Raw genomic sequence first — 25,003 nt, forward strand, 5'->3', positions numbered from 1 at the left:
GTTATGCTTATTAAAGGGAAGTCATTCAAAGCTCTGTAAGAATTTGAAATAGGTGTTTTATTAAAACGTTTTTAAATTGCTAAGAGCTATAAAGCCTCTGTTTTTGCTGCACAAATCTATGTCAGGATATATAAAAAAATAAACACTGACCAAGTAAAATGAATAAAATATGTAGTTTTATAAAGTTCCAGCTTGAAGGGGTAAATTCAGAAAGTTTAAAACATCCATTGAAAATAAACCAGTCTCTTCTCTTTTGAAGTTAAAAAATATTTCAGCAATGGAAATATCCACTTACTGGTTGCTTTCACACATAAATCTCTTCATGTTTAAAAGGGAGCCTTCCATAATTACTTTGCTGGCTAAAAATATAGAGCGTTTCTCTGTTGGCTGTCCTTCAGTGTTCCACTCAATATCTCTCTATATGGGAAGACTCATTACACACTGTTTTTCTTCTAAATCATTAGAAAATAAAATTTTACTGTTTTCCGATTTGTCTACTGTTTGCCTACCCTGCTAATGATGTTTCTCCACTCATTACCTCTCTCATGTATTTTAGTATTTATTGGGAGAAATAAACCACATTTTTTACTCTCTTCTGATGTGAAACTGAAAGCTCATTCATTCTGTCTCTGAGGAATGAGCTACACATGAAATCCAACTGGCACCTATCCCATCACTATCCGCTTTCCAGTTTTACTGAAGGAGGTTTGAACAGAAAATTAATTGGCTTTAAAGCTGCCAAATCTGATCAGCAAAGCTCAGCTGGTAACTACGTTTTCTTTAAGCTTCTCCTCCTGTTGTTTAAGCTGCAGTGCCTTAGTAAATTAAGAAGAATGTCTAAGGTGACAGATCAGTAACACAATATAAATGGATTTTTAAAAAAAATGTGGAAACATCTTAGACAAAGTTCCAACCCTCTTGAAGTCAAGGGGATTTTTGACAGTTCTATTTCTGAGCTTGCTGTGAGTACCTCCACACTGTGGAAAGCATAAATGATGAAAAACTAATACTCAGTTCTTCTCATTGCTCTTCTATTATCTAAAAGCTAAAAATGGAAAATAACAGAGACAGCTTAGGTATTCGGCAAAGAGAATTCTTCCCTGAGAAAAGGCTAATTGTGACTGCTTACTTAAGATGATACTGCCTCTTAGCATAGACATAGGAATGTGGATCATAATTGAAAAAGACCAAATTGAGCAGGTAATAGATGTGTTTAAGGCTCATGGCATTCTGTCTAGAACACATCAGAATTCAATTTTGCTAATTGTAGAATCTTTATGTTTTGTCTTTGCATTGTCTTTGAAAACCTGCTGATGAAGGTGTCGGAAAAGAGCAGAGTGGGTGTTTTACATTATCAGGGTGAACAACCAGAAAAAAGGAGGGCAAAGACTAATAGATCAATCAGGCTATCTCCCGTCCTGTAGAGACGCTGAAGTAAATTTCTTAACAATGATTTATAATCACCCGGGAACAATACACTTAAAAAAAAAATCCTTTATCAGAGTAGCTGACTTAATATGGAAAAATGACAGATGGGGTATAGCTTGATGTAAGATACTTGACACCGTCCTGTATGCTATTATATAAAAATGAGAGCAATCAGGAAGTAGGGGCTACGTGAATGAGTTAAAAAGTCAGTGAAAGGAATACTCATCTTTTCTGAAAGGTCAGCCTAGGTGGCATCCTATAGTGATCTGCTTCAAGCCTCGCTTATTCCATATTATCCTGAATGATTTAGAAGAACATTAGAGAATACAGTTCATTTTTTCAAATGGCAGCAAGCTAGGAGGGGTTGCAAATGCTATTAATAACATAGATTGAAAATTCACTATAATCTCAATAAGATGAAGGGCCAATCTGAAATCAAGATAAAATTCAAAGAAGACAAGGGAAAAGCACTGTGCTTAGCAAGGGGAATCATATATGTTACAAACCAGAACAATAGCTAGAGTTGGTGTGATGTTATTGTGTGGTGAAAAAAACAGAGCTGAGATGTGTTAGCTACAGGGTAGCAGATAAGACATAAAACCATAGTTGTTCACCTTTACTGTCTGCTAGTTTGGTCTTAGCTGGAGGATGGGCAGAGTGGGAAACAGGAATAATAAAGAGTGAAGAAAACATGATTTGTGAGGAAAGGTTGAAGCAGTTGAGTTTGTTTAATTCAGAGAAAGTACATATCAAGGGAAGGCATGATAACAGATAACTTATAGAAAGGACAATAGTCAGGTGTTCACTGTGTGTTGTAGAAAGGACAAGAAGAAATCAGCTTAATTTACAGCAGAAGACTTAGGGTGAGTAATAATCTGTCCCATCTTAAGGACAGTGGAATGGGCTACCCAGAGTACTCTGTGTGCTGCCTTGCTTTCTCTCAAGGGATAGGGCAGCTTTTAAGAGCTGCTTAAAAACATGAAACATAGTCATCACAGTGTTTTTGCAAAGTGCTAGCAGCTTCCTCTGGGCATCCTGAAGGAAAGAGTCCATCTAAGCTCCATCTTAGTTTGAAGCAGCAGAGCACGGCCTGTCACTGGTCCTCCCCTACCTGATTTGATGGCCTAATCTGGTGTGGCAACTAGTATTCCTAAAGCCCTGAGATTCTTTAAGGCACAAAATGGTTACTCAGATTTTGAAACAAAACAGAAAGTATTTTTGAGAGGTGAAAAAGACAAGAGAAGGTGACAAGAATTTTTAAAAGAATTGCCTTGAAGCCTGGCTACCTCAGTATAGGGACACATCTCCTCCCTTTTCTTCCAATTTCTCCAGCTCCAACTGGCAAATAATGATAAAGCATTTTTCCCACCAGTGGTAATGTCTTGGCACTTCAGCAACTCACCTGGCCCTGCTGCCGAGAGGGTCTAAGGGCTGCTGAGCTCCTTGGGCTGGAGACAGGTCTCCCCCATGCCCTGCACCTGCCTGGCCCGGCTGTAGCGGTGGAGTGAAGTGAAGTGCAGGCAGGCAGGCTGGCTGGCTGGCTCATTCATCCTGCCCTGCTAGGGCAGACATTCCTGGCTTTTATTCTGAAATGATGATGTCAGGCAGCCTCTCCAACCGATCCATCAGTGCTGGCTGCACACTATCATCCTGGCACGGGTACCTTTGCCTGACCATCTCCGATCTGATGCCTTCTTCCCAGCGGAATATGTTTTCCAAAATCCTTTTGTCTGCCATCAGCCTCCTGCTTGCTAATTTGCGGCATTTCCTCTGCTCTTTGATGCAATTCATTCCAGGTAAAATACATAAACAAACAAATCCTTCTATCCCATCTTCTTGGAAAGGGGGTTTCGGTTGCTGTTAAGAGCTGCTGCTGACACAGGTCGGTAGAGCAATTTCGTTTCTATTGATCAGAAACTAGGAACTAAGCAATTTGAAGTATTTGTTAGAAGCCAGAAATTCTCTGTTATTTATTGAAAAGATAAACAGGAGAGGCAAGTACATTGCACAGATTCCCTCGGATTACTAGCAGATACTGATGGTTTATCGCTGGAAAACCAGTAGGCAGCAGATTCTCTCTGCGAGAGAGCCTGCTGTGAGACGTGTAAGCGGACTGTGAAAGGGAGAGGATTGTTTAGAGCAGCGACATTACTGAAGCTTTGATCTGAACATACAAGTGGGAAACTACTCCAAGGGATTTTGTATCACCACCGAACTCGGCAATTTGTGCCATCATTGCACAGCTTGAGCTGTCTTTTTTTTTTTTTTTTTGTCTAAGAGAGTGAGATCTGTTATCACAAAATAGGAACCAATAAAGATCATGACTTAATTCACAGGAATCTCTGCTTTTTGGTGCTGATGGTGGTGGTGTTTTCCTCCCCTTTAGAATCAAAGGATTGCTTCTGGGGTATCCAAAGATCTGAAAGGTTCTCAAACGTGCCTTGTTGTGCCACCAGAACACATCCATGGATACAAATTTAGGAACAGTCCAGGAGGTTTCTTTTTCACTGCACATGTTACTAAGTTGGTGTAAGGCATGTGTCATCAACTACATCTGTGAGATGGAAGACAGAAAATTCAGAGGCAGAGTAATTAATGCAAACTAAATGACCAAGTACTAACTCTAGCATTGGGAATATTATATAAAACACCCTATGGTATTAGCATTTCAGGGTGTGATAAAGCACTTTCCTGCTGGGAAAAAAAGCCTATATGCCTACATTTATGATGTTCTTTTGATCTGCTAGCAGATTGCAACAACTGTATAATCTTGTTTAAACTGGGGCTCTGTGCTAAATTTAAATTCTCTTGCACTCTGCCTCTTTCATTATGCTTTGAAGCTGAACTGCATAGAAACAGAAAGAACTGTTTCTTGTCTTGATTACCTGAGTGACAGGAAAATCCTGAAAATTTCCTTGCCTTATTTTCTGTACCTTTTTGAAAAGTATGGATTTTCTGTGACTTCTACTAAGGTCTTCTTGAAAAAGCTTGCTGATATAGAATTGTCTCAATTTAACTAAAAGGTGAGAATATTGAATCGTGAAAAAGAAACCTCTCTATTTGCTCAGGCATTTGAGTGAAACAGTGATAATAAAAGAAAAAACACTTTCTTCATGTCAAAAAACCACCCCTGAAGTATAGAATCTATTTCTACAGGTGGAATCAACAGATATTTCATATGCAAGAGCATGCACAGTTCACTGTTGCTTTTCTCCCTTACGTCCCTTGACAAGCCTTTCTCCACTCCTTTCCTCCATTTCTTTCTCCCTGTGTTTTCTGTTACTTCTTTTATGTTCTTCTTTGCCTGTTAGCAAGGAATTGGGTGGCTGAGCCCTTGACAATGGGAAATCAACAAACTAGATGGAACAAGGAGTCAAGTACGGGGACTTCCCAGCAGACACAAGGCAAGTGCAACAACTTCAGTTCAGAAATCAGTGTGGGACACTCAGGTGAGCTGAGGGGTTCAACTCTGGTGAAGGCAGAGGGTGAAGGCTAGAGTCTGGATGACAGAAATCAATAGCTACAGCAACTTCAGTGCAGAGTGGGGGCATGGGGAAGGCCGGTTTGCTTGCCCTGTTGTTCCAATCTGTGACTTACAGGGACCATAATGTGGCACATATCTTGTGGCAGAGGATTTCCAAATCAGCTGTATGGTTATTCTGAATTTGCTTGAATCCTCAGGGAAAACAGAATTCTTGCTTCACTCTCCTTGCTTGAAGAATACCAACTATGAGCATTCTGTTTATTAAAGTCTGCCCTTAAGTCTGGTCCTGGATGTTCCTTCTGAGTCAGGCAATTAGATGGTGCAGTTGCATGTGGAGAAAAATGTTGGTGGTCCCTGTGCCTTGGATTTGAATATGTAGGTTAAAATCAAAGTGGATTTGCTATATCCAATGTGGTTTCAATTTCACGGCTAGCAAATGGCTTCTGTGTTTCCTCCATCTACTCTGAAGACTTTCTGTCCCACCCATTGCTGTTTGAGTACAATTTAATGTCTGATTCATTGCTACCCTACCTAAAACAGGTGGGGTGGCTGCTTCTGTACAGAAACTTTTTCAAGATCCTTGTTCTTGGTTCCACTGTTTCTGGATGTAAATAATTAATGCTAGGATGTCAGTTTGTGACAGGCAGAGAAATCATGGCACACAGCTCTTTGAATGGAAACAGTACATGAACAAACAATGCCAGGCTATGATAATTCTGTAGTAATTGCTTACAATCTTTAGAAAAGATTTGAGGAAAAATTACAATGCTCTATTTGGCACTGCCTCTGCTCTGATGTGCCAAAGAAAGTACAGATCTTAAGCCTATTTTTAAAGGTTTGAGGTAAAATGGAAATTGTAGTCCGGAAATGAGATTTTTGAGATGACAGGTTGTAATCTTGTGCTTATTTTCTGTGCTTATGTTCAAGCAAATACAGTAAGCCCCATTGGGACTGTAGTGCCTTTGATTTATTGCTTATTCAAGTTCTTCTGTCTTGAAGTGTAGCCAAAACAGTAGAGCAGAGTCAGTATTTCATTTTATTTACATGTTGGTCAACATTAAAAACCAGTGCGTCTTCTGTCCTTTGCAGAGACTGGTGTCTTCTTGGGTAGCTAGATGTTACAATAAGTTAAGCTTTATGGCTGAGCTCTTATCTGAAGGTGATACACCTTTATTACAATTGTTCATGAACAGTGCATTCAAGTAGCAAGTGTTTGTGTTCCATCTGCCCAGTGCATTTCAGAGTAGGTGCAGATAAATGTAACATTTTTTAGTATTAAACTATGATTAAATTTGGAGGGTAGACTTTATTCAGATTTATTATTTTTTTAATAGGGAAGAAGTGTAGGATGTGCAGCCATGGTGGTTTTTTCTTCCTTTTTTTTTAAACACAGCTATGGTCACTCACAGATCAGCAACAAAATTCATTCCTTTGATGTGTTTATTCTGTATTGTACTGTCCTGCATATGTATTGCAGCAGCTTGGTTTTTTTTTGAATGAATACAAACCTTTCCTGTGCTGGCAAGGGGGAATGAGTTGCACTAGGCCCTTCTGGTCTTAGTGCCATGTGCTAATTAGCCCGTGTTGTTTGTTGCTGCTGCTATTGATCAAATCTCAGTACATTGCACAGATAATGATTCCTTAAAAAAATAAAAAAAGGGGCAGGTTGCATAAAGTCCCTGCAAAGAACCTGACTGACCACATCTACACAACCACCCTTGCCTTCCTCAAATGCTGCATTGCTTTGTAGATGAAAGTCTCTAACGAACTCCCTGACAACATCTTGTTTCCATATCAGATCAGTGATCTGCAATACTGAGGCAGTTTACGTAATGCAAGTAAAAGACACATTTTTTGTGTGTTATGCCGAGTTTAGAGGAGGTCATCGCTTATTTTTGTCTTGTTTCTTGTCCTGAATCTCTTCAGAACAAACTCACCAGAGCAAACCTGCCTTTTTTTTTTCTTCTTGCACACCTGCTCTCCTCCTGACTTTTCAGAATTGTCTTACAATGACTTGTCATGTTTCTGAAAAGTTGTTTTGACTCCTCTGGGTATCATGATTTGATTACATTTTGCATGCATTACTGCCAGGATCTTCAGCAAATTTGAGTGGCTCCCAGAAGGAAAAATAGTACACTATCTTGCTGTGCTTGTTTCTTTCTCTCTGGTCTGATAGGACAGGTTATTACACATTCTTGTTGTTTATAGCCTGTTCTCAGACACTTTCTAGACTATGTCTTGAAATGAATTCTAACTAGATGAATTCTAACTAGACCAGATTTCAGGAAGGATTACTAAAATGATCATGTGAATGGCAAGGTTATCACAGGAGAAGGAAAATGAAAAGAACTTGGCTTGCTTAGCTTAGGAAGTGAAATGATTCCTCACTCTAAATACAAGGTGTGGTAAACACAAGAGAGGGAGAACTATCAAAGCCACATAACAGTGCTGACAGAAGAACAAGGGGGACAAACTGTCCTGTGAATAAAGTCCTTCTGTAAATTCAGAGGATTTTTCTAATCATCTGGGCAATGAGCAGTCTTCCAAAGAGGGGATAAGTGCCAGGAAACATAGTAACTTTTAAGAGGGAGTTCATATATATGACTTTCTGCAACAGCAGTTGGGAGGAGATGACCCAGGAGGTCTTTTCCAGTCCTGTTCAGGCTCTTTTGTGAAGTTTATCTTTCTAAATTCCTGTGTGTATTATGCTGCTCTCCAGGAAGTTTCAATGTAGTGCCGTCCTTGGTCATGCCAACTTTGTGTCTGCTTGGATGCAAAAATGTCTCCTTAGGGACACACTCTCATTTTTTCTGTGTATTTTACATCTTTACAAACTGTAGCTTGGCCTACTAAAGTTGCATTTTTGCACATACTGGCGGCAGTCACTAAACCTGCCAGGTGTTGGTTGATGTGAAAAGCCTCTACTTCCTTATGTCTAAGGAAATACTCTGAAGCACTAGTGTTGGGATCAGATTGAGTGCTTCATATAGGATTTAATCAGAACTTAATTGAATTCTAAGAGGGAGAGGATGTTGGTGGTTTGAGGTTAATTGCTTTAGCCCTGCAGCCTGAATTCTTTATCTAGCTGACTTACCATATTAGAGATCTAAAGAAGGATTTGAGGATTGGCAAGCCAGAGAACCACATTGAAGGGATCTTGCAATTTAGCTTCCTGCATGCCTAACACCCATTCTGTCTGTGGCTGTTCTAAAGAAGCTAGCTTAGAAAAATGCTGCCTGCCAACTCAGTTCTTTTGCAGATATTCTCCTGTCTGAAACAGCAAATTTCCTTTGTAGATGTGAACATATGGTTTCAGAGGCTCACAGGTAAATTGTGCAGCAGCTTCACTTAATCACCTGGATTAAGGAACATAGGCTAGAAGAAGCAGTGGTGAAAGTGACTAGTATAACCAGAACAAATAGCTACATCAAAAAGTCAGAATGAAGTTCAGTATCATCCTGGACTCTAGTATAAGGTTTTGTCTGTACTAGACCTGGTTCAGGAATGGATTTCTGTATGCCACGCTATCCCTTTTTATTAGTGTTTCACTTACACCTAAATCTTCATCAGGACTCAATGGTCTTACAGCGAGCATGGAGCAGTGTAGCAAAGGAACTCCATCGACCTGTGGACATGAAGCCTGTGACAGGTGAGGAGCTGATAGCATTGGGAGGGAAGGCAACAGCCTGCGTACTTTCTAGGTAAATCCACCTCTGCAGCTAAATGGATTGCTAAAACAATCCTTGTGTTGATGAGGCTTTGCAAGCCAGGCTACTGGAGCCAATAACTAACCGTGTGCTGTTAGTACACAGCATTCCAATCACTTCATGCTTTCTTGATGCTTTTGTCCTATAACTATATAAGGGGGATATTGCATTCAAACAAGAGGCTCCACCAGAAATTATCCTTTTATGCTATTGCATATTTACTTACCAAGTAAATCTGTTTAATATGTTTTGTCCTGTCCTGTAAATGTATTTCAGCTCCGTTTCATTTGCGTTCTTCCTGACTTTCATTTTTTTGAGGGGGTGTGGTTATTTTTGGTTTTGTATTTTTTTTTGTGCAAGGGGAAAAGCCAGCAATTGCCTTTTTGAGCTTCTCTAATCATAGTACTGGTGAGTTTGAGAACTGACCTGTAAACCTTTCAATAGCCTATGAGCTTCTGGTTTACTGCATTTCAAATAATGCCAACTTAGCAGCGTCATCCATGTGCAGTGTAGAGAAAACATGACAACCTATATTCAACAACCTATATTCCAAGACTTTGGGTTCTTTAACATCATATTTGTAACATTTGTTGTGTAACAAGCTATGGCTTGCCTGGATTCACAGTAGTCCACTGGGACTCCTCCTGGTTGTCCTGTGGGATGCTCTTCCTAGTGAGCTCCTTTATTTTTCTTTTTCTAGAAGAGCCTTTGTACTATAGGCAGAAAAACTGTTTTGTTTTTTTTTCAATTCAGTGGAGGATGTTGTACAGTTTTGTTAAAAATAGTGCATTGTTTTGAAGGAACCTAATACCACAGTGCATCCTCTCCCCTAAACTCCCAAGCTGAGAGATCCTGAATTTTGGCTGACTATTCAAGTTAAAAGGAATATTGGTAGCAAAAAATTTCTCCACTGTGAAATTGCCAGCATTAGGAAAACCATGCATTAGCTTTAGTTGTGAAAAATGCTGCTTCTTGCTGTGAGCAACCTTATAGCACAATTTTTCAACATTGTTTCAGAAACCCTTGGTAAACCCAGCTTAGATTAAGTCCTAGCCAGAGGTGTCTGAGGCAGCACTGACCATGATTTCACCTGGTTACCACTTCTTGTTAAATTGTATGTTGCTGCATTAGCAACTTCATCCATAAGCAGCAGTGAGCATAAGCACAGTGAGGGTTGTGATGGCATAGCACAGGCTAGAGGCCATGCACAGTGATCCTTGCATCCAATCTGATAGCACGGAGTTGACACGAACCATATGTTTAATTGCAATGCTCCAAACCTCAAAGCAATGGACAGTGCTTGTCCCTGTCCTCTGTATTCAGCTTGCTCTATGCTGCATTGATTTTCCTTTCCTGTTTATGCTTTACTGCAAAAGCTTTTGCAGTCAAGGACTTTACAAAAAACTTCTCTTACTTTGCAAACAAAAAGGGCATATATCTGGGTCTACAGAAGAATCAATAATTAATATGGCTATAAAGATTAAAGGCCAAGCACTAGTGACTGACCAGTAGAAAGACCTTAGAAAGATTTTAAATGCAGCAAAAGTAAAAAAAAGCCAGCAGTGTATCCTGCTTAAGTATCCTGATCTCTTTCTGATGTGTTCTGTGTTGTTTTTCTGTGCTCTGCTTTATGTTTGGAAACTCTTTGGGTGGTGGCTGATTAGATTACAAGTCCTGGGAAAATGTCCCAGTATGTACAGTCTCTTTTGTCTCTTTAATTCACCCATGATTGTGATACCAAGGTGGAGTTAGAGGGTGTTTTAGAATGCAGTTTTTCTCTCTGAGGTGTGCCCAGCTCTGCCTTGGTTTTGGCAAGATTGTCGTATAAAGGCAACATGCACTACTTCACAAGGTGCCTAGTTACATCTTTCTGCTTGTGGCTTTAGTCTGCAGCAGTAAGACTAGCTCCTTTCTGTCACTTTCTTCAGCAGACTGCTTGTCAGAAATCACTGGGAGATTATTTTTAGTTGTCCCCCTCAACATTACTCTATGTATCATCCCAACTTGGAACGATTTCTTTTTGCAGCCTCACAGGTTCTTATAATAAATATCCATATGTTACTTGCTCTCAGTTATTTATTGAAATAAATTCCAACTATAAGCTTCCTTAATTGAAATCAAAGTTCTCTTCTTTCCTATCATCATATATTTTATTACCTTCTTCGAACTGCAGAACAGGTGTCTCTAATGGATTAACTACAGTAGAGTTAAATCCACTGGATTTTCAGCTCCCTGTGGATGTGTGGGGTATTATGGGAACACAGCTTTAGTTTGAATATCCACTACAACTTGGCTGCTTGCAGAACGTTGAATGCTATTCTCTGAGACATCCAAACTCAAGCTCTAGCAATTGTCTGTTTATTCAAGTGAATATCTTAGTTATCTGCTTTTTGTTCTCACTACTTTCTTTGCAGGTTTAAAGAATTTCCTGCCCAGCCCATCAAAAGAGCAAATCACCTTCCACAGCCCCAAGGGTTTGCAATGCATCTCGCCCTTAATGCAGACAGTAGAGGAGACCCCTCAGCCCATCCCAGCAAAGATCAAAGGACATATTCCCAAATGGATTAATGGCAATCTTCTGAGGAATGGTCCTGGGAAGTTTGAGTTTGGTGAGGAGAAGTAAGTCCAGGTTTGGTGAGTTTGTGAAATGATTCTCGCCTGAGTGCTGCCTAAAGCTAACGGGGACCTCCCCAAATGTCTCACCACTGTTTAGAGCACCTTGTAGTTTCTTTTTAAGTAAGGCATGGAAGAAATGCTTATGTTATCATTCTTTTAAGAACAGTTGCTCCCTCATCTGGAAACTCCCAGTGGGCTCTCTGAAAATAGGAGCATGGTTAACTTATTAAGGTTGGAGAAGCTGAGTCACAGAGAGGCAGTGACCTACTCAGAATGATATAATGAGGGAACAGAGCTGGGGATTAAAACATCCACACTCCTAGTCCTTTGTCATTAACAAAAGTCCATCCCACGAGCACTCTGAAAACCAGGACAGGATTTGTAAAGTTGATTGCACTAAATTGTGTCAGTTGCTTTAGAAGCAAATCCATCTCATTTAAAAAATAATATATTAAAATATTTCAAGAAGGCAACTACTGCCTTTGGCTTGTAATCTGCCATTCTAGCTAATTGAAAAACCTAGCTCTTCCTCCAACAAAGCTGATGGCAGCAACTGGCCAAAGGTGATCATCTTATCATATTTCCAGAGATAGACCATAAGCTTTTCTCAAAGTCTCAGAGATTTCTCATTTCAGAGAGAATAGCATCCTGCTAAGAGCTGAGAGCTAAAGGCTCCTTCTTATGCGGTTGGGCTTTCAGTAATAATTTCTATTCTTGTTGTACAGTAAAGCATAATTTATATTCCCCATGTAGAAGTTTGCAGAGTGATTGGTTTACCAATATAGATTATTTCCCCCCAAAGCTTATAAAAAGCATTTTCAGAAGTCCCTGAGGTCCACTTTCAAAAGTAATACAGGGAGCCCAAATCTCACTGAAAGTCAGCATCTAACTTCAGGTCCCACAGCTGCAAATACACTTGATTTGTCTCACTCAATTCAAATGTTTTCCCAGACTCATCACAAGGCTATGCATGTTTAAATGTTCATGGGATCTAGGCATTAGCTTTTTACAAACAATAATAAACCTAAAGGCAAGATGGAACAGTGTAGCAGAACATCATATAGTGCCCAACTCTTGTTCTCATATTTATCTCTTCTTGAAGATTTAACCATTGGTTTGACGGCATGGCCCTGTTGCATCAATTCCAGTTGGAGAATGGCACAGTGACATACCGGAGCAAGTTTCTGCAGAGCAGTTCCTACCTGACTAACAGCCAGCACAACCGCATCGTGGTCTCAGAATTTGGGACACTAGCAATGCCAGATCCATGCAAGAGTGTCTTTGGGCGCTTCATGTCACGCTTTGAGATGCCACGTAAGAGGGTTTCTAAAAAATAAGAAATGTTCTGAGATTTTCTTGGGGAATTTGTGGTTATGTTTAAAGGGAGATGTGAGGAAGTCTGGTAGGCCTATTCTGAGCCCATGTTTTTCTTAGAAGATGACCCCTTGGAACAACAACAACAACAACAAAAATGCAAGTTGGTGTCAGACTTAGCTGGGAGAGGCACATTCATTTTAATGTTTTAGTGCCACTTCAGCTCACTCCATTCCAGAATTTGTTGCAAATTTCCAACAGAAATCGTTCCCCCAAAACCATCCTGTGCAGTCCTGATAATGAGCATTACAATCTGCCGTTCTACCTGAGACACAGCTTTGCCCTTAAAACACCTTGCCTTGCTAAGCTTGTAGGGTAAGTGGGCTAATCCTTCCCTTCCTGTACTAAGGTGCAGGAGGTGATATGAGTGGGGTGAGCGACAGTGTTGCACAGGAACGGAAGTACCACTACCTGTAGGATTCTGTGTATGTTAGGAAAGAAATAGGCTTAAATGCAAGCAAAATACTTTCCACTAAAACCAGAACAGACCTAAAGTCTGCAACTTGTTGCTGCTTATCTGTGTGACCATCTTCTGCTTCTTATCTTCCCTGAGGAGATGGATCCTGTCCTGCCATGTCATCTGTTCTCTTAAAGGTGCTCATACCTTCACTCATTGGTCTGTCTAGCTCCCCAACTCCCCACCCCAGCTGTCTCAGTAAATTTCAGAACTATCTACATCTCCCATCTTCTTTTCCAAGCTCCAGCAGGTTGTTCCTGCACACCCTTGCCTATTTGATTCTTTACACACATGTAGGCTATTCCTCACTACAAGAACGCCTGTTCTCCAGGCTTTTGCTGTACCAACTTCAGGCTCTGTTCACCACACACACAATGTTCAGCTGGGGGGAAATTGCTTTTTCCTCAGCTCTTCTCAGCTACCTGGCTAGTGAGTCTCAGCTTCCCTAGGAGTAGCAAGAACAGCTCTGGCTGTTGTGCAGCTCTCAAAAGGCATCTCCCTGACTCAGTTTTAAAGAGAAAGGGAAAAAGAAGGGGAAGAAGAAGGATTCCCTGTCCAAGCCCTGTCACACAAATAGCATCCCTGCCCTCCCCTCAGCCCAAGTTGTAGCTTCAAGTCTTGCCTCTCTTGTTTCCAATGCTGTAAATCAAACATGGCACTCTTCATACAGCTGTCAGAGAGGACGACTTTGACTAGGGAGGAAAGGGAGAGGGATATGAAGAAATAAAAGGTCAGAAACAAAGGGCATATGGAAGTATGAAGATTATCTTGGCTTCACTGCAGTGATTTCCACAAGAACCAGTCCTTGTCCTTTTATCCTGAACTCACCTGTGCAGACAGTTTCCTGAGTGCCTTTGTAGATTAGTGAGATATTTCTAATCAATCACAGAGGGATTAGTGTCATTGCAAATGGGTTTATTTGTTTAAACATGTCTAACTTGCTATAATGTCACGCGAGCTTAAACAGAGCTGTGTACGACTCCGGGATTTCATTTCAGAACCAAGTGACAATGCCAGTGTGAACTACGTCGTGTATAAAGGAGACTATTATGTCAGCAATGAGAACATCTTCATGTACAAAGTGGACCCGGAAACGCTTGAAACAAAGGAAAAGGTGTGGGCAGGTGGGATAAGGGGGTTCGCTCATGGTACAGGAGAATCACTCCTTGCTGTTTCTAAGAGCAGCAAGGGGGAACCCAGATTCCAAAGGAAATGATCAGTGGAACTCTAGGCCATAGCCATAAGCATCTCTTCATGGTGTGCTCGAGTCCCTGAAAAATCTACTTAGCAATAAGGCAGCTCTCATGAGTGAAGATTCAGTCACTGCCCACTGTAGCAAGCAAAGGGAGAGACAGCTATAGACTCATTTCCGTTTGGGTACAGCTGGCATTCTTCCAGTGCACTCACTACTTGTCTGGACTTGTCTGTACCTACCAGGGTGTGAAGAATAAAAGTGCATACAGGAAGAAGTTAACATCACTGATCTCAGATCTGTATTCTGGCCCTGTCTCTTCATCCTTCCTATCTGTTCCCGTTATCTCCTTCTTACACCCCCAGCTTTAAACACTCCAAAATGGTCCTTCAAAGTCTTGACTAAAACCTCTGTTGCAAATGGGTGGTGAAGTCAATGTAAAGTCAAGTTGAAGTTCAGCTGCCACTTTATTTTCTCCCATGCTAGCAAGTGAACAAAAACTCAGAGTAGAAGTCTTCCCGTATGTTCTGTGCATCCTCTCACAGGAGTGTGGCTGTATTTGAGGGAAAAATATGACTTGTGAAATGACAGCATACGCTATATGCCCCCCTGCCTGCACCCTTAGAGGGGATTTGGGTATTTGCTGGGCTGGACAACTGTAAGAATGACTGAAGAAGGATTCTGCCATTCCTAAATCAGTATTAACTACTGTGCCTATATGTTACCATGGACTACTTAATACCACAAAATACCAGGCTCAGTGCACACTCAGATCTCGAGGGAGTCCCTCCCTCCCTACAGTTGTGATTCATGAAGAAACTCTGTTTATGAAGTATAGTATGCTACTTGCATATTGAAATGGAGAGTTTGACTATTTGCTATTTTATCTGTTTTGTAAACCATAATACAGGGAAGAAAAGATACGTGGGTATTTTTAGTTTGAATGTTCAGCTCTGTTGAGCCACCTTGTCATTAAAAAAAATTCCCCTTAAGGTGCTTTTTAGATGCAGACTGATATTTTTTGGCTAAGTGAAGAAATGGAAGGGATGATTTCACATTTAAACTCTGATTTGAGATGCCTTAAAAGGTCATGGTTTTCTAAGCTTCCGGTGGTGTGGCACTCTTTTCTACTGGGGCCTTCCAAAGAGTCTCAGGTTGGATACTTGAAAGCCGTTTTTTTTAACTTTTGGAAAAGAAGCATATCTTCCATGCTTTAATGTTTCAATGCATGGATTGATCTTCCTCCAACTTTTTCCTTCAGACTCTCCTCCCAACATATCCCCTCCACTGTCTGAGTCCAAACTACACCCTAACCCAGGAACCAGGAATACATGTTAACAGTAGTCACAATTGTACCTTTGCCCTAACTCTTCCTTCTAGCTGTAGGCAGTGAAGCTAAACTGTTTTCTCTGAGGAGAGTAAACACTGACTGTCAAGTAGCTATGTGTGCTTTCAAAAAACTTGGTGATTTTTTGGGGCAGTGACTGTCTCTTCAGGCATGTCTGTCTGTGATTATTACATGGAGTCCTAGCTAAAATGTTTATATGGGCAACATCCCCACTGTGTCAGCACTTCCTGCCATTAATAATGTTCATGTCTCCCAGAGAAATGGCTAGTGCTGTTAGTCTCATTTTACTGGTAAGACTAATACAGAGAGAAACATCGTTAATTTTCAAGGATTTCAGGATTGCAGGCAAAATGAAGGCTTAAGTCCAGGTCCCACATTAGGGCCATAATCATCAAGCTATTCTTCCTCAGACTTTTACAAAACTGACATTTAGAAAGACTGTGGCTTGTTACAGAGTAATAGGAAACTTCTATACTGACTGAAAATCTTTGGCATTTGCAGGTAGACTGGAGCAAATTTGTTGCAGTGAATGGGGCCACTGCTCATCCTCATTATGAGTCTGATGGGACGACATACAACATGGGCAATTCCTATGGGAAACATGGTAAGACTGGGCATGACCAGGCCTGGCTTGTGGGCAGGGTGTACAGCCTGCTTCTTGCCGCTGCTTCAAGGAGTAGTTGTTGAAGAAACTTCAGTCTCTAAAGAGACCTTGAAATTGCTGTTTCTCTTTGTGTCAAAATGATGGCAAACCAGGTTAGTTGTTATTTCAGGGTATCAATCTGTCCCATAAAAATGGCTTCTCTCAGCAATTAGTTTCAGATGCTTCTGACTTTGGCCTGTGAATATCCAACAGATTCCCCTCTTCCTCTCCCAGGCTTTGATGGAAAACAGGAGAATGGTTTTTAAAGTCCCATCCAGTGCTGAAGCCTCATCCGAAGAATTTTCACAATTAGCCACACGTTTTCCATTTAAAATAATTGGCTTTTGATAAGGACCATAAGGGTTTATACAGGAGAGAAGGTGGAATGTATTACAGTGACCTGGCTTTTTTACAGCAAAGCTGAATTTTCTGGGATATTTTTCTTCTTCCTGAAACTATGAGCCTTACATATAGTTGGGATCTAGTTACATTGACATGGCTGCTCAGAGCTAGCATTCACCATTAGTTACATGAAAGCCTTCTTTTTGAGGTGCCTGAGGCCTGTGAAAACAGCCACTGCCCCTTATTATGATACCTCAGGCTGGTTCCAGTTCACGGAATAGTTGCCCAGTTTTGATCATTTTTCATTCTTGCTGTTTTCATTTCCTTTTGGCTTTAGCAATATCTAGCTTTGCAGCACATGCTGTTTTCAGCTGGAGAGACCAAACTATAGATTATTATTCAAATGTGCCATTCTTTCCATATGCTCAGATTTATTAAATGAGCATCAGTCATCACCAAGGCTCCAAGTTTTCATTTCCTTTGATACACAAGCTATGAACTTGGTTTTCTTCCTGAGCCTGTTATTATAGGACACTCTAATTTAACATAAGGAATGCACTGCAGACAGTAAAATTAGATGGCAGTCTACCAGACTGAGAAGATCCTTCTACTTCCTTTCAAGCTTCTTTCTTTTGCTAGGTAATCCTCTGTAGATTGTTCTATTGACTTGATAACTGGCTTTTTGTTTTCTGCTCAGTTTAGCTGTGACCGTGGTTCCTCGTATTCTAGGGAAACAAAAAGGAACAGAGCCCGACTGTCGTTTCACGATGTGGACAGTCTCACATCTCAGTGGTGTTGAACCCTTTCTCCTTTCCAGGGTCTAGGTATAATATCATTCAGGTCCCTCCACAAAAGTCAAACTGTAGTGACACGTTAGAGGGAGCGAAAGTGCTGTGCTCCATTGCTCCAATGGATAAGATGAAACCCTCCTACTATCACAGCTTTGGTAAGAATGCTTTCTATCTCAAACTCTGTGGATTTTGCCTACTGTGAGGCAGAAAGGGCTGTTCACTGCCCTCTGCCCCCGAGATTTTTTATTGTCTCATTTGCCTAACACTTGGATGATATGTCCTTCCTTCTCTTTTGAGGGATGAGTGAAAACTACATCATTTTCATTGAGCAACCCATCAAGCTGAATCTGTTGCAGATTATCACTTCCAAACTCCGTGGGAAAGCCATTTCTGAAGGGATAAGCTGGGAGCCTCAGTACAATACTTGCTTCCATGTGGTGAATAAGCACACTGGGGAGGTAGGTGGGACTTTGGCCTTTGCAGCAGCTGTGCAGCTGTAGCTGGAATCTTAGATCCCAAGAGAAGAGTGCTGGGTAGCAGCCACAGATAGGTGTATGAATCAACCCAGAAGTTACTGCAATATAAGCTTTATAAGTATGGGTGTAGGTTTATTATAAGAGGGATTACTTCATGCATTTTCCTCTCTATTGATTCATTTCTTTGCCAGCCCTAAAAGAACAGGCAGAAATAAGCAGTTTGGGGGTCCCGGGACTGCAGCACAGGGACTGAAATGCAGATCCCAAGTACTACGGAGTATGAAAAGGTCAGTCATAGCCTGGGAATGATGCTATAGGGATGGAGTCGTGACAGCAAGGGGCCTACTCTGGGCTGCTTTATTTTTTGGCTTTTCTTCATCTGTTTTTGCCTACTTACTGGCTTAAACCAGCCATTCTGTAGTAACACAAGGACACAAGACAAATACCAAGGAATGAGCAAGGAATTAAATGGGGGAGAGAAGAGAAACCTCTTTGAGGTGTGGCTAGGATCTTTAGAGAGGAAATTTAGCCTCTCTTATGGTCACTGTAGGTGCTTCCAGGACAGTGGTACAGTAAGCCCTTTGCTACTTTCCATCAAATCAATGCCTTTGAAGATCATGGCTGTGTGGTCCTTGATCTGTGCTGCCAGGACGATGGAACAACTCTGGCTACTTACAAACTTCAGAATCTGCGGAGGAGTGGGGAAGGTCTAGATCAGGTAAGATCTCTTCATTTGTGTTGCATAGGATCTGACGGGGCTCCATGCTGGTTGAGTTACTTTTCTGAAGCAAGGCTCAGGTTAGTAGAATGGAGAACACTATGGGGGACCACAAGGCAGAGGATGTGAACTGGGGAAAGGAACCACAACTATATGGAAAAATTAAAATTATGATCTACTGATATGTTGGTATTTTTTTCTCCTTTTAAATCTCTTAGCAGATAATCTCCATAGAGTGTTTCCTTGAAACTTTTAAAACTGGTGTGTGACATGCATCTCCCTCAGCCTGGTAGAATGTACTTCTGTTTTAAAAACCTCATTTTTAATGATACTCATTTTCCATATCCTTGTGTAATAAATTTTTTCCCCCAAGAAAGTATGCAAAATAAGTTTTTGCATGACTTTTAAAGGGCAAAAGAAAAAGAAAAGAAATCCTGTTGTTTAAAGGCATTACTTCAGAAAACTAGCCTTTATTATGTAAATCACAGAAACACAAACAGCACAGAAACCTCTATATTGTTCCTCACATTCACTTCACAACAGCATGTACTCATAAATTACTTATTATATCCAACTCTGTCAAAAGCACTATCTATAGCTGTGTAAGAGTCATTATTTTGCATAGGTCATACACTGGAAAAGTGGGGGTGCTTTCAGTTTCTTGTACTGCAGATGTGTGTTGGAAACCCACCATACTGTGGGTGAAGGGCAGGCATTTCTACAACATGTTCAGACAAATCTGAACTTCCTCTGTCTCTGTTCTGAGCTGTCTAGAAGCAAGGCAGTTCTGATCTGAAAAGTGTATAGCTGTGTCCCTGTAGGGTCATTTTGTTCTGCTTTCCTTTGTTGTTTTTTTGCAAAGATGTAGTGAACATTAATTCAGTACAGCATAGTGTTAATAGGACCATTTGCTTTGCAAACTGATTCCAGCTTTTGTTCAGCCTTCTCTGAGAACAAAAGACCTATAATTTGATCTCTCTGACGGTGTCCTTATGTCAACATTAGGCATGTGTTTCCAACACCCACGTTCTTTAACTGACAAGTAGCATAGCCATTAAACTGTATACACACACACACAAGTGCAAGTCATTTCAGAACTGAATTTTAAATTTACACTAAAAGACTAAGGCATGCCTGAGCATGATTTGTCTGTTTTCCCTGAATCATGTTTAGTGCTTTTGCTTGCTGACTAAACCATATTTTGTCTGGCAGTGTTCCTCAACCAATCAGGTTAGTGCAGCTACATAAAACATAAAAGTTTTGAAAATAGGGTTTCAAGATTAACACATATGATTAAAGAGAAGTTTCACATTGAACTGGTGAGTTACAGATTGAAGTAACTGAAAAACACCAAAACAGGGACCTTGCCACCTAATTTATTTAGAAGGCCTATTATTTGGAATTATTTTGGGGTCTAAACTTGGCTGGAATGAACTTCAGTGGCAATGGTGGAATTACTCCTCTCATGCAACCCGCTGAATGTCTGCCACACTGGGGGCTGCTAGTTTTCTCTCCCCTTTGCTCCCCAAATAAATCCACCACTACCCTAGACTTTACAAACATGAAGTCCATGTGTACCTGAGAACAGAAGAGGAAAATCATGCAGGCTAACTTCATGCATTGAACTGAGGTACAGTAGTCTCCTTCTGCTCACCTTATCATCCAGGGGAGAGGGAGGGTCCTCCAGAGACTGATACAGAGCATTTAGTCAGATATTTCCTGTCGTCCTCTGCACAAGCCACTCCTTCCATTAGTTTCACAGAGAGACAACATTTACACTCTGAGATTAACAGCAAGCAGTAAAGTTGGTGTCCGTGTCATGCTGTCTCCCACAAAGATCTGAGGCAGTCTACAATCAAGCAGTTCTTCTTCTGAAGCTTTGTAATCACATGCAGCTTATATACTTAGAAAGTTCTTCTTTCATGCATGGTTTATATTATTTAAAATAATGTGGAGGTTTCTCAGCGCTTTGCTCAGCCTCAGGCTTCCAAAGTGGGACTGTCACTAATACCAATATGGCTGTAGAGGGTGGGTTTCCAGCAGGTATATCTCCTCTGCTTGCTCAGGGCTACAGAGGTCCCATTTTCTGTAATCCCCCTAATAGCTCATGATCTTGGTTGGGCAAGAAGGGCCTGAGTCACACAGTCAGTGGGGCATAAGTGGACAGGGTGTAAAAAGGATCAGTGTAAGTCTGTTCTAACTGAATAAAATATAGCGCAGCATATGTTCCAATGCTGGATTTGGAGGATAACTGAGTGATTTGCATACACAACTCAGCATTAATTACTGTGAAAGCAGTGCTGACCCATTTAATTGGTTGTCTTTTTGTTTTCTTCTGTAAAGTATTGGAACAAGCAGAGCCCTTACCAGAACTTGGTAAAATACATAATAGAAAGAAGAAGATTTCAGGGGTGCGAAGAATGTCTAAAACTCCAGAATTGTTCCCCAAAAGGTCACTTAGCCTGAAACACGACTCTCCTCTCTCCATCACCATAACTTTCTGTCTCTGTAATAGGTTTATGACTCAATATCCCGAGCTTTCCCTCGTCGCTTTGTTCTCCCACTGAACGTGAATTCAGACACACCTGTAGGGAAGAATCTGAACCCACTGTCTTACACATTGGCAAGGGCTGTGAAAGATGCAGATGGCAAGGTATGTATTAAAGACTTATAACTGCATTTATGGCTGTGGTGGGATTGCCTGCAACAGTTATCATCCTGTGTTATTACCTTCTCAGATCTTGTCCACCAAGGAAGCAAGCAAGGTTTGGTCATTACTAAGAAGGGACTTAGTGTTTTAGTATAAAGACTATCACATTGCCTTAAATAAGAGAGCAAAGACAGATTGTGACTTACCAAAAATGCCCAAGTGGTTTATAAGCCTTTACGATAATTGGCTAAACTTCGGCTTCTTCATTGACAAACTTCTCCATGCTTTCACCTGGGTACAGAACTGCTCTTTGCTTCCAGCTCTGAACAGCCCTACATAGTGGCATGAGGTGGTACAGAACATGTGTTGTCCACTATGAGTGGAGTCATCTCTGTGCATACTTTGTACATCAGATTGCTGAGTGATGGACCTGGGATTTTCTGAGCTAGCAGTGCAGGAATACATGGATGTGCTCCTGTTTTTCACAGTAGACAGATTCTTGACGTTTCCAAGGTCTGCAATGATGAGTCAGTTCTTTGGGTGAAACAGATACGGGAGACGGAATTGGTGCTTCAACCTGTCTCAGTGCAATGTCAGGCTCATCTTTAAACATTTCTTCTCCACAATGGTTGTGCAGTGGGTTGGTGGGACCAGTCAGATTTTCTGCCCAGTCAAAGCTAAACTGACACTCATGTAATGCACACTTCTTCTAGGTCTGGTGCACACATGAAAATCTCCACCCTGAGGGCTTTGAAAAAGTTGGGGGCTTGGAGTTCCCCCAGATCAACTACTGTCAGTACAATGGTAGGAGGTACCGTTACTTCTATGGATGTGGTTTTCGGCATTTGGTTGGAGATTCCTTGATTAAGGTTGATGTTGAGACCAAGAATTTCAAGGTGAGGTGAAATGATATTATCTTTTTTCAGCAATAGGAGTCATTCCACTGAAAAGGCCTTGAAGATATGTCATTTACTAGGCACTTTACTCTTTAGGGGTTATTCATTCAAATGGGTCTGAGATGAGATTACTCATTTCATCTCTCACCTAGCACCTTATGAATGTGGCACACTTACCAAACAGGAGAGGATATCACTCCAGGTTCCTAGACAGATGACAGAACAGAAAGGGTTGGATAAAGCGTGCATATGTCTTCCAGGCCAAAGAAGAGTCATCCCTTACCACGCAGTACAGTACCCAAGTAGCACAGGCAGTTGGAGATAAACTGCCAAAGTATTTATGACTTAGGCAACAACCAAGGTTTAGGATATTTCCAACTGCCAACACAAGCTGGGATTTTTCCTGTGTCTCCCTTAAGCAGGGAATAATGATCTCCAAAGCGTTAAAAGCTTATTAATCAGAGACTTTCCCGGAGGCTAGAGAGAGTTAGGAATCCTCAGAAAGAGATGCCCATTTTAATTGTTCTGCTCTGGATACTCATTTTGCAGCAAGAGTGCACTCCAGCACAGCTTTGGGGTGCTATGGCTCTGCCTGCAATAGGAGCAGCAGCTATACCCTCAGGTGGTGATGGTGATAGATCGCCTCTCTGCTGGCATGGCACCTCTCCACACTTCGTGGGCACAACATGGTTTGCACTAGCGTGGTGTGAAGATGGCTGTGCCGGCTAGGATGGTGGTGTTTTCTGTGCTTGTAGCTTATACCTGTGCCAGCACAAACTGTTGGATGAAATGAGTAATAGGAACCCGTTTCACTGCCTGTTTGCATGATGCCTGGCATAATGGACATGCTGTCACAACAATGGCACCATCACACTACTGGAATCAAAAGAATTCATTAAAAGGATGAACTACAGGTTTCATGGAGCACAGAGTATGCCTGAGTATCTTTGCGGGGAGCACTCCAACTTGCAACTCTTCTAACTGTAGTAGACAAGTAATGAAATGAAACACATCCATATGTTACTGTGCTTGCTAGATTTGGCAGGAGCATGGATCCTACCCATCAGAGCCTGTGTTTGTGCCAGTGCCTAATGCTACGGCAGAAGACAGTGGAGTCATCTTGTCTGTTGTGGTCTCTCCCACGGAGGTAACTTATTGCTACTAGTTTGTCAAAGTCACATAGTATTAGGTATACTTTCTAAACCACAAAACTGAATTTGAGGTGCTCTGGCAGATAGTTCTAGCACTATGCTCCCCAAGGTGTATGCCTCTGCAACTGCCAAGCACAGCCAGGCAAACTTCAAGTAGGAGTGTACCTTGGAATGTCAGTGTTTCTTGAGTGCCATCTGTGACTATCAGTGCTCCTGGCCATCTGTCTTGCAGGTTTAGTCTGTATGGTCTGGTTGTACCTGACCATATGGCCTAGTTGTACATTTGGGCTCCCTTGTGTGCGACAGATGTAGTGAGTTGGACAGTGGAATGAAGTTCAGCCTGGGCATTCATTCCGGCTTTCTTTTCATCCTGCAGAACCAAAGTGCTTTCCTGCTTGTCTTGGACGCAGAGACCTTCAGAGAATTGGGGCGAGCAGAAGTTGCAGTGAAAATGCCTTATGGATTCCATGGCATCTTTACTTCCCACTGACTGAAGATCTTGTCACCTCCTGTAACTCAGGGCCAGGTCAGGCTCAGAAAGAAGCCTCTGCTTTCTTTTACCTCTGACCTTTGCATTATGCCCCAGATGAAGGAACTGCTTTATCTCTATCATAACCTCTAAGTTACTGCTCTATTCCTCACAATATACAGCAAAGGGTCTGAGGAAGACAGAAGCCTTCACTCAAACAGCCCACTGCTTTATCTTAATTTTCTGACTATCTTGTTAGACCAGTTGGCAGCAGTTCACAAAGGCTGCCATGCATAAGGCTTGCAAGGGAGAAAATGGAAACTATGACGACCATTACCTTCCCTGGGTAGCAATGCGCTCTGAAGGGAATAGAATATCAGTGCTTAGGGCAGTGACTTTGGCTGAAATGTGTAAAGCAGAAGAGAGGAGTAAAACCAACTACTAACAGGTAGGCCCAATGAAGGGATGTAATTTCACCCCCATTGCATAAAGATTGCCTTCAGTGAACTCCAGAAGGTAGATGCAAACACTCACAGAAGCTGTACTTGTAGTGCTTTTCTCTGTATGCTAATGGTGCCCTCAAATAAAACCTTGTGAAGTTTCTTCCTTTCTTTCTCTGCCCTCACCAGACCCATGGCCCACTTTGTGCTGTGCCACAGGAGGCAACAGCTGCAACCCTGACACATACCTTATTACGTTACATGGTTTTGTAGACATGCATGACATGTCTCCGCCATGCTCCTGCTTAAACAGCGTAGCTGGATACAGCTGTGATGGCTAACATTTCCTGCCCACCTCCTAATTCACCCGGTACGAAACATGTAGAACTCCACTGTGGCCTTGCTATCCCTTTGCTCTTAAGTTGAGCAGATCAAACTCAAACACCCTCTCATATGGTTGCTTCCTTATCCAGGCTCCTACAGTTCTTGAACTCTGAGGTGTAGGTGGATAGGTGTGTTGAGGGAAGCCCTCTATAGCAGTTCACTTGCAGGCTTGGCCTTTAAGAACACTGTGAAAAGTGAAGGCTTCCTGGAGAATGAATCCTCCTCCTGGCTTAAGGACTTTTTATATTGCTCCATTGTGAGAAGCCTGGGGAATGTTTTGAACCACTTCCTTAAGCAAAAAAAAAAAGAGCCCTTGTGCCCTAGGGTTTTAAGGAAAGCCCTTGCTTCCTATTTGCAAACTTGCTTTGCCTTTTTTTTTTTCTTTTTGACTCCTGATGTTCTGGAGGCCAGCCCAGACAGAACAGAACCAAATCAGA

The 25,003-nt window shown here is 41.5% G+C and overlaps 1 protein-coding gene across 1 annotated transcript; it reads left to right on the top strand.

Annotated features, from left to right (window-relative positions):
* Nucleotides 1-2,140: 2,140 nt before the first annotated feature.
* On the top strand, nt 2,141-24,337 carry BCO2 (beta-carotene oxygenase 2). The gene is made up of 12 exons (XM_075035110.1): nt 2,141-2,291; nt 11,034-11,238; nt 12,338-12,549; nt 14,065-14,180; nt 16,108-16,210; nt 17,409-17,537; nt 17,680-17,840; nt 18,409-18,576; nt 21,092-21,229; nt 21,940-22,122; nt 23,159-23,269; nt 23,650-24,337. Exons 2-12 carry the CDS (start codon nt 11,117-11,119, stop codon nt 23,761-23,763), a joined length of 1,557 nt encoding a protein of 518 aa, XP_074891211.1. The 5' UTR covers nt 2,141-2,291; nt 11,034-11,116; the 3' UTR covers nt 23,764-24,337.
* Nucleotides 24,338-25,003: the final 666 nt, after the last annotated feature.

This window comes from Buteo buteo, chromosome 9, assembly GCF_964188355.1.
Source record: "Buteo buteo chromosome 9, bButBut1.hap1.1, whole genome shotgun sequence".
NCBI classification, from domain to species: domain Eukaryota; kingdom Metazoa; phylum Chordata; class Aves; order Accipitriformes; family Accipitridae; genus Buteo; species Buteo buteo.

Coding starts and splice junctions, on each gene's coding strand:
- BCO2 (XM_075035110.1), top strand. CDS start 11,117: ATGCAGACAGTAGAGGAGACCCCTCAGCCCATCCCAGCAAAGATCAAA. Junction 14,181..16,107: donor CGCTTGAAACAAAGGAAAAG/GTGTGGGCAGGT, acceptor TGGCATTTGCAG/GTAGACTGGAGCAAATTTGT. Junction 17,841..18,408: donor TGAATAAGCACACTGGGGAG/GTAGGTGGGACT, acceptor TGGTCACTGTAG/GTGCTTCCAGGACAGTGGTA.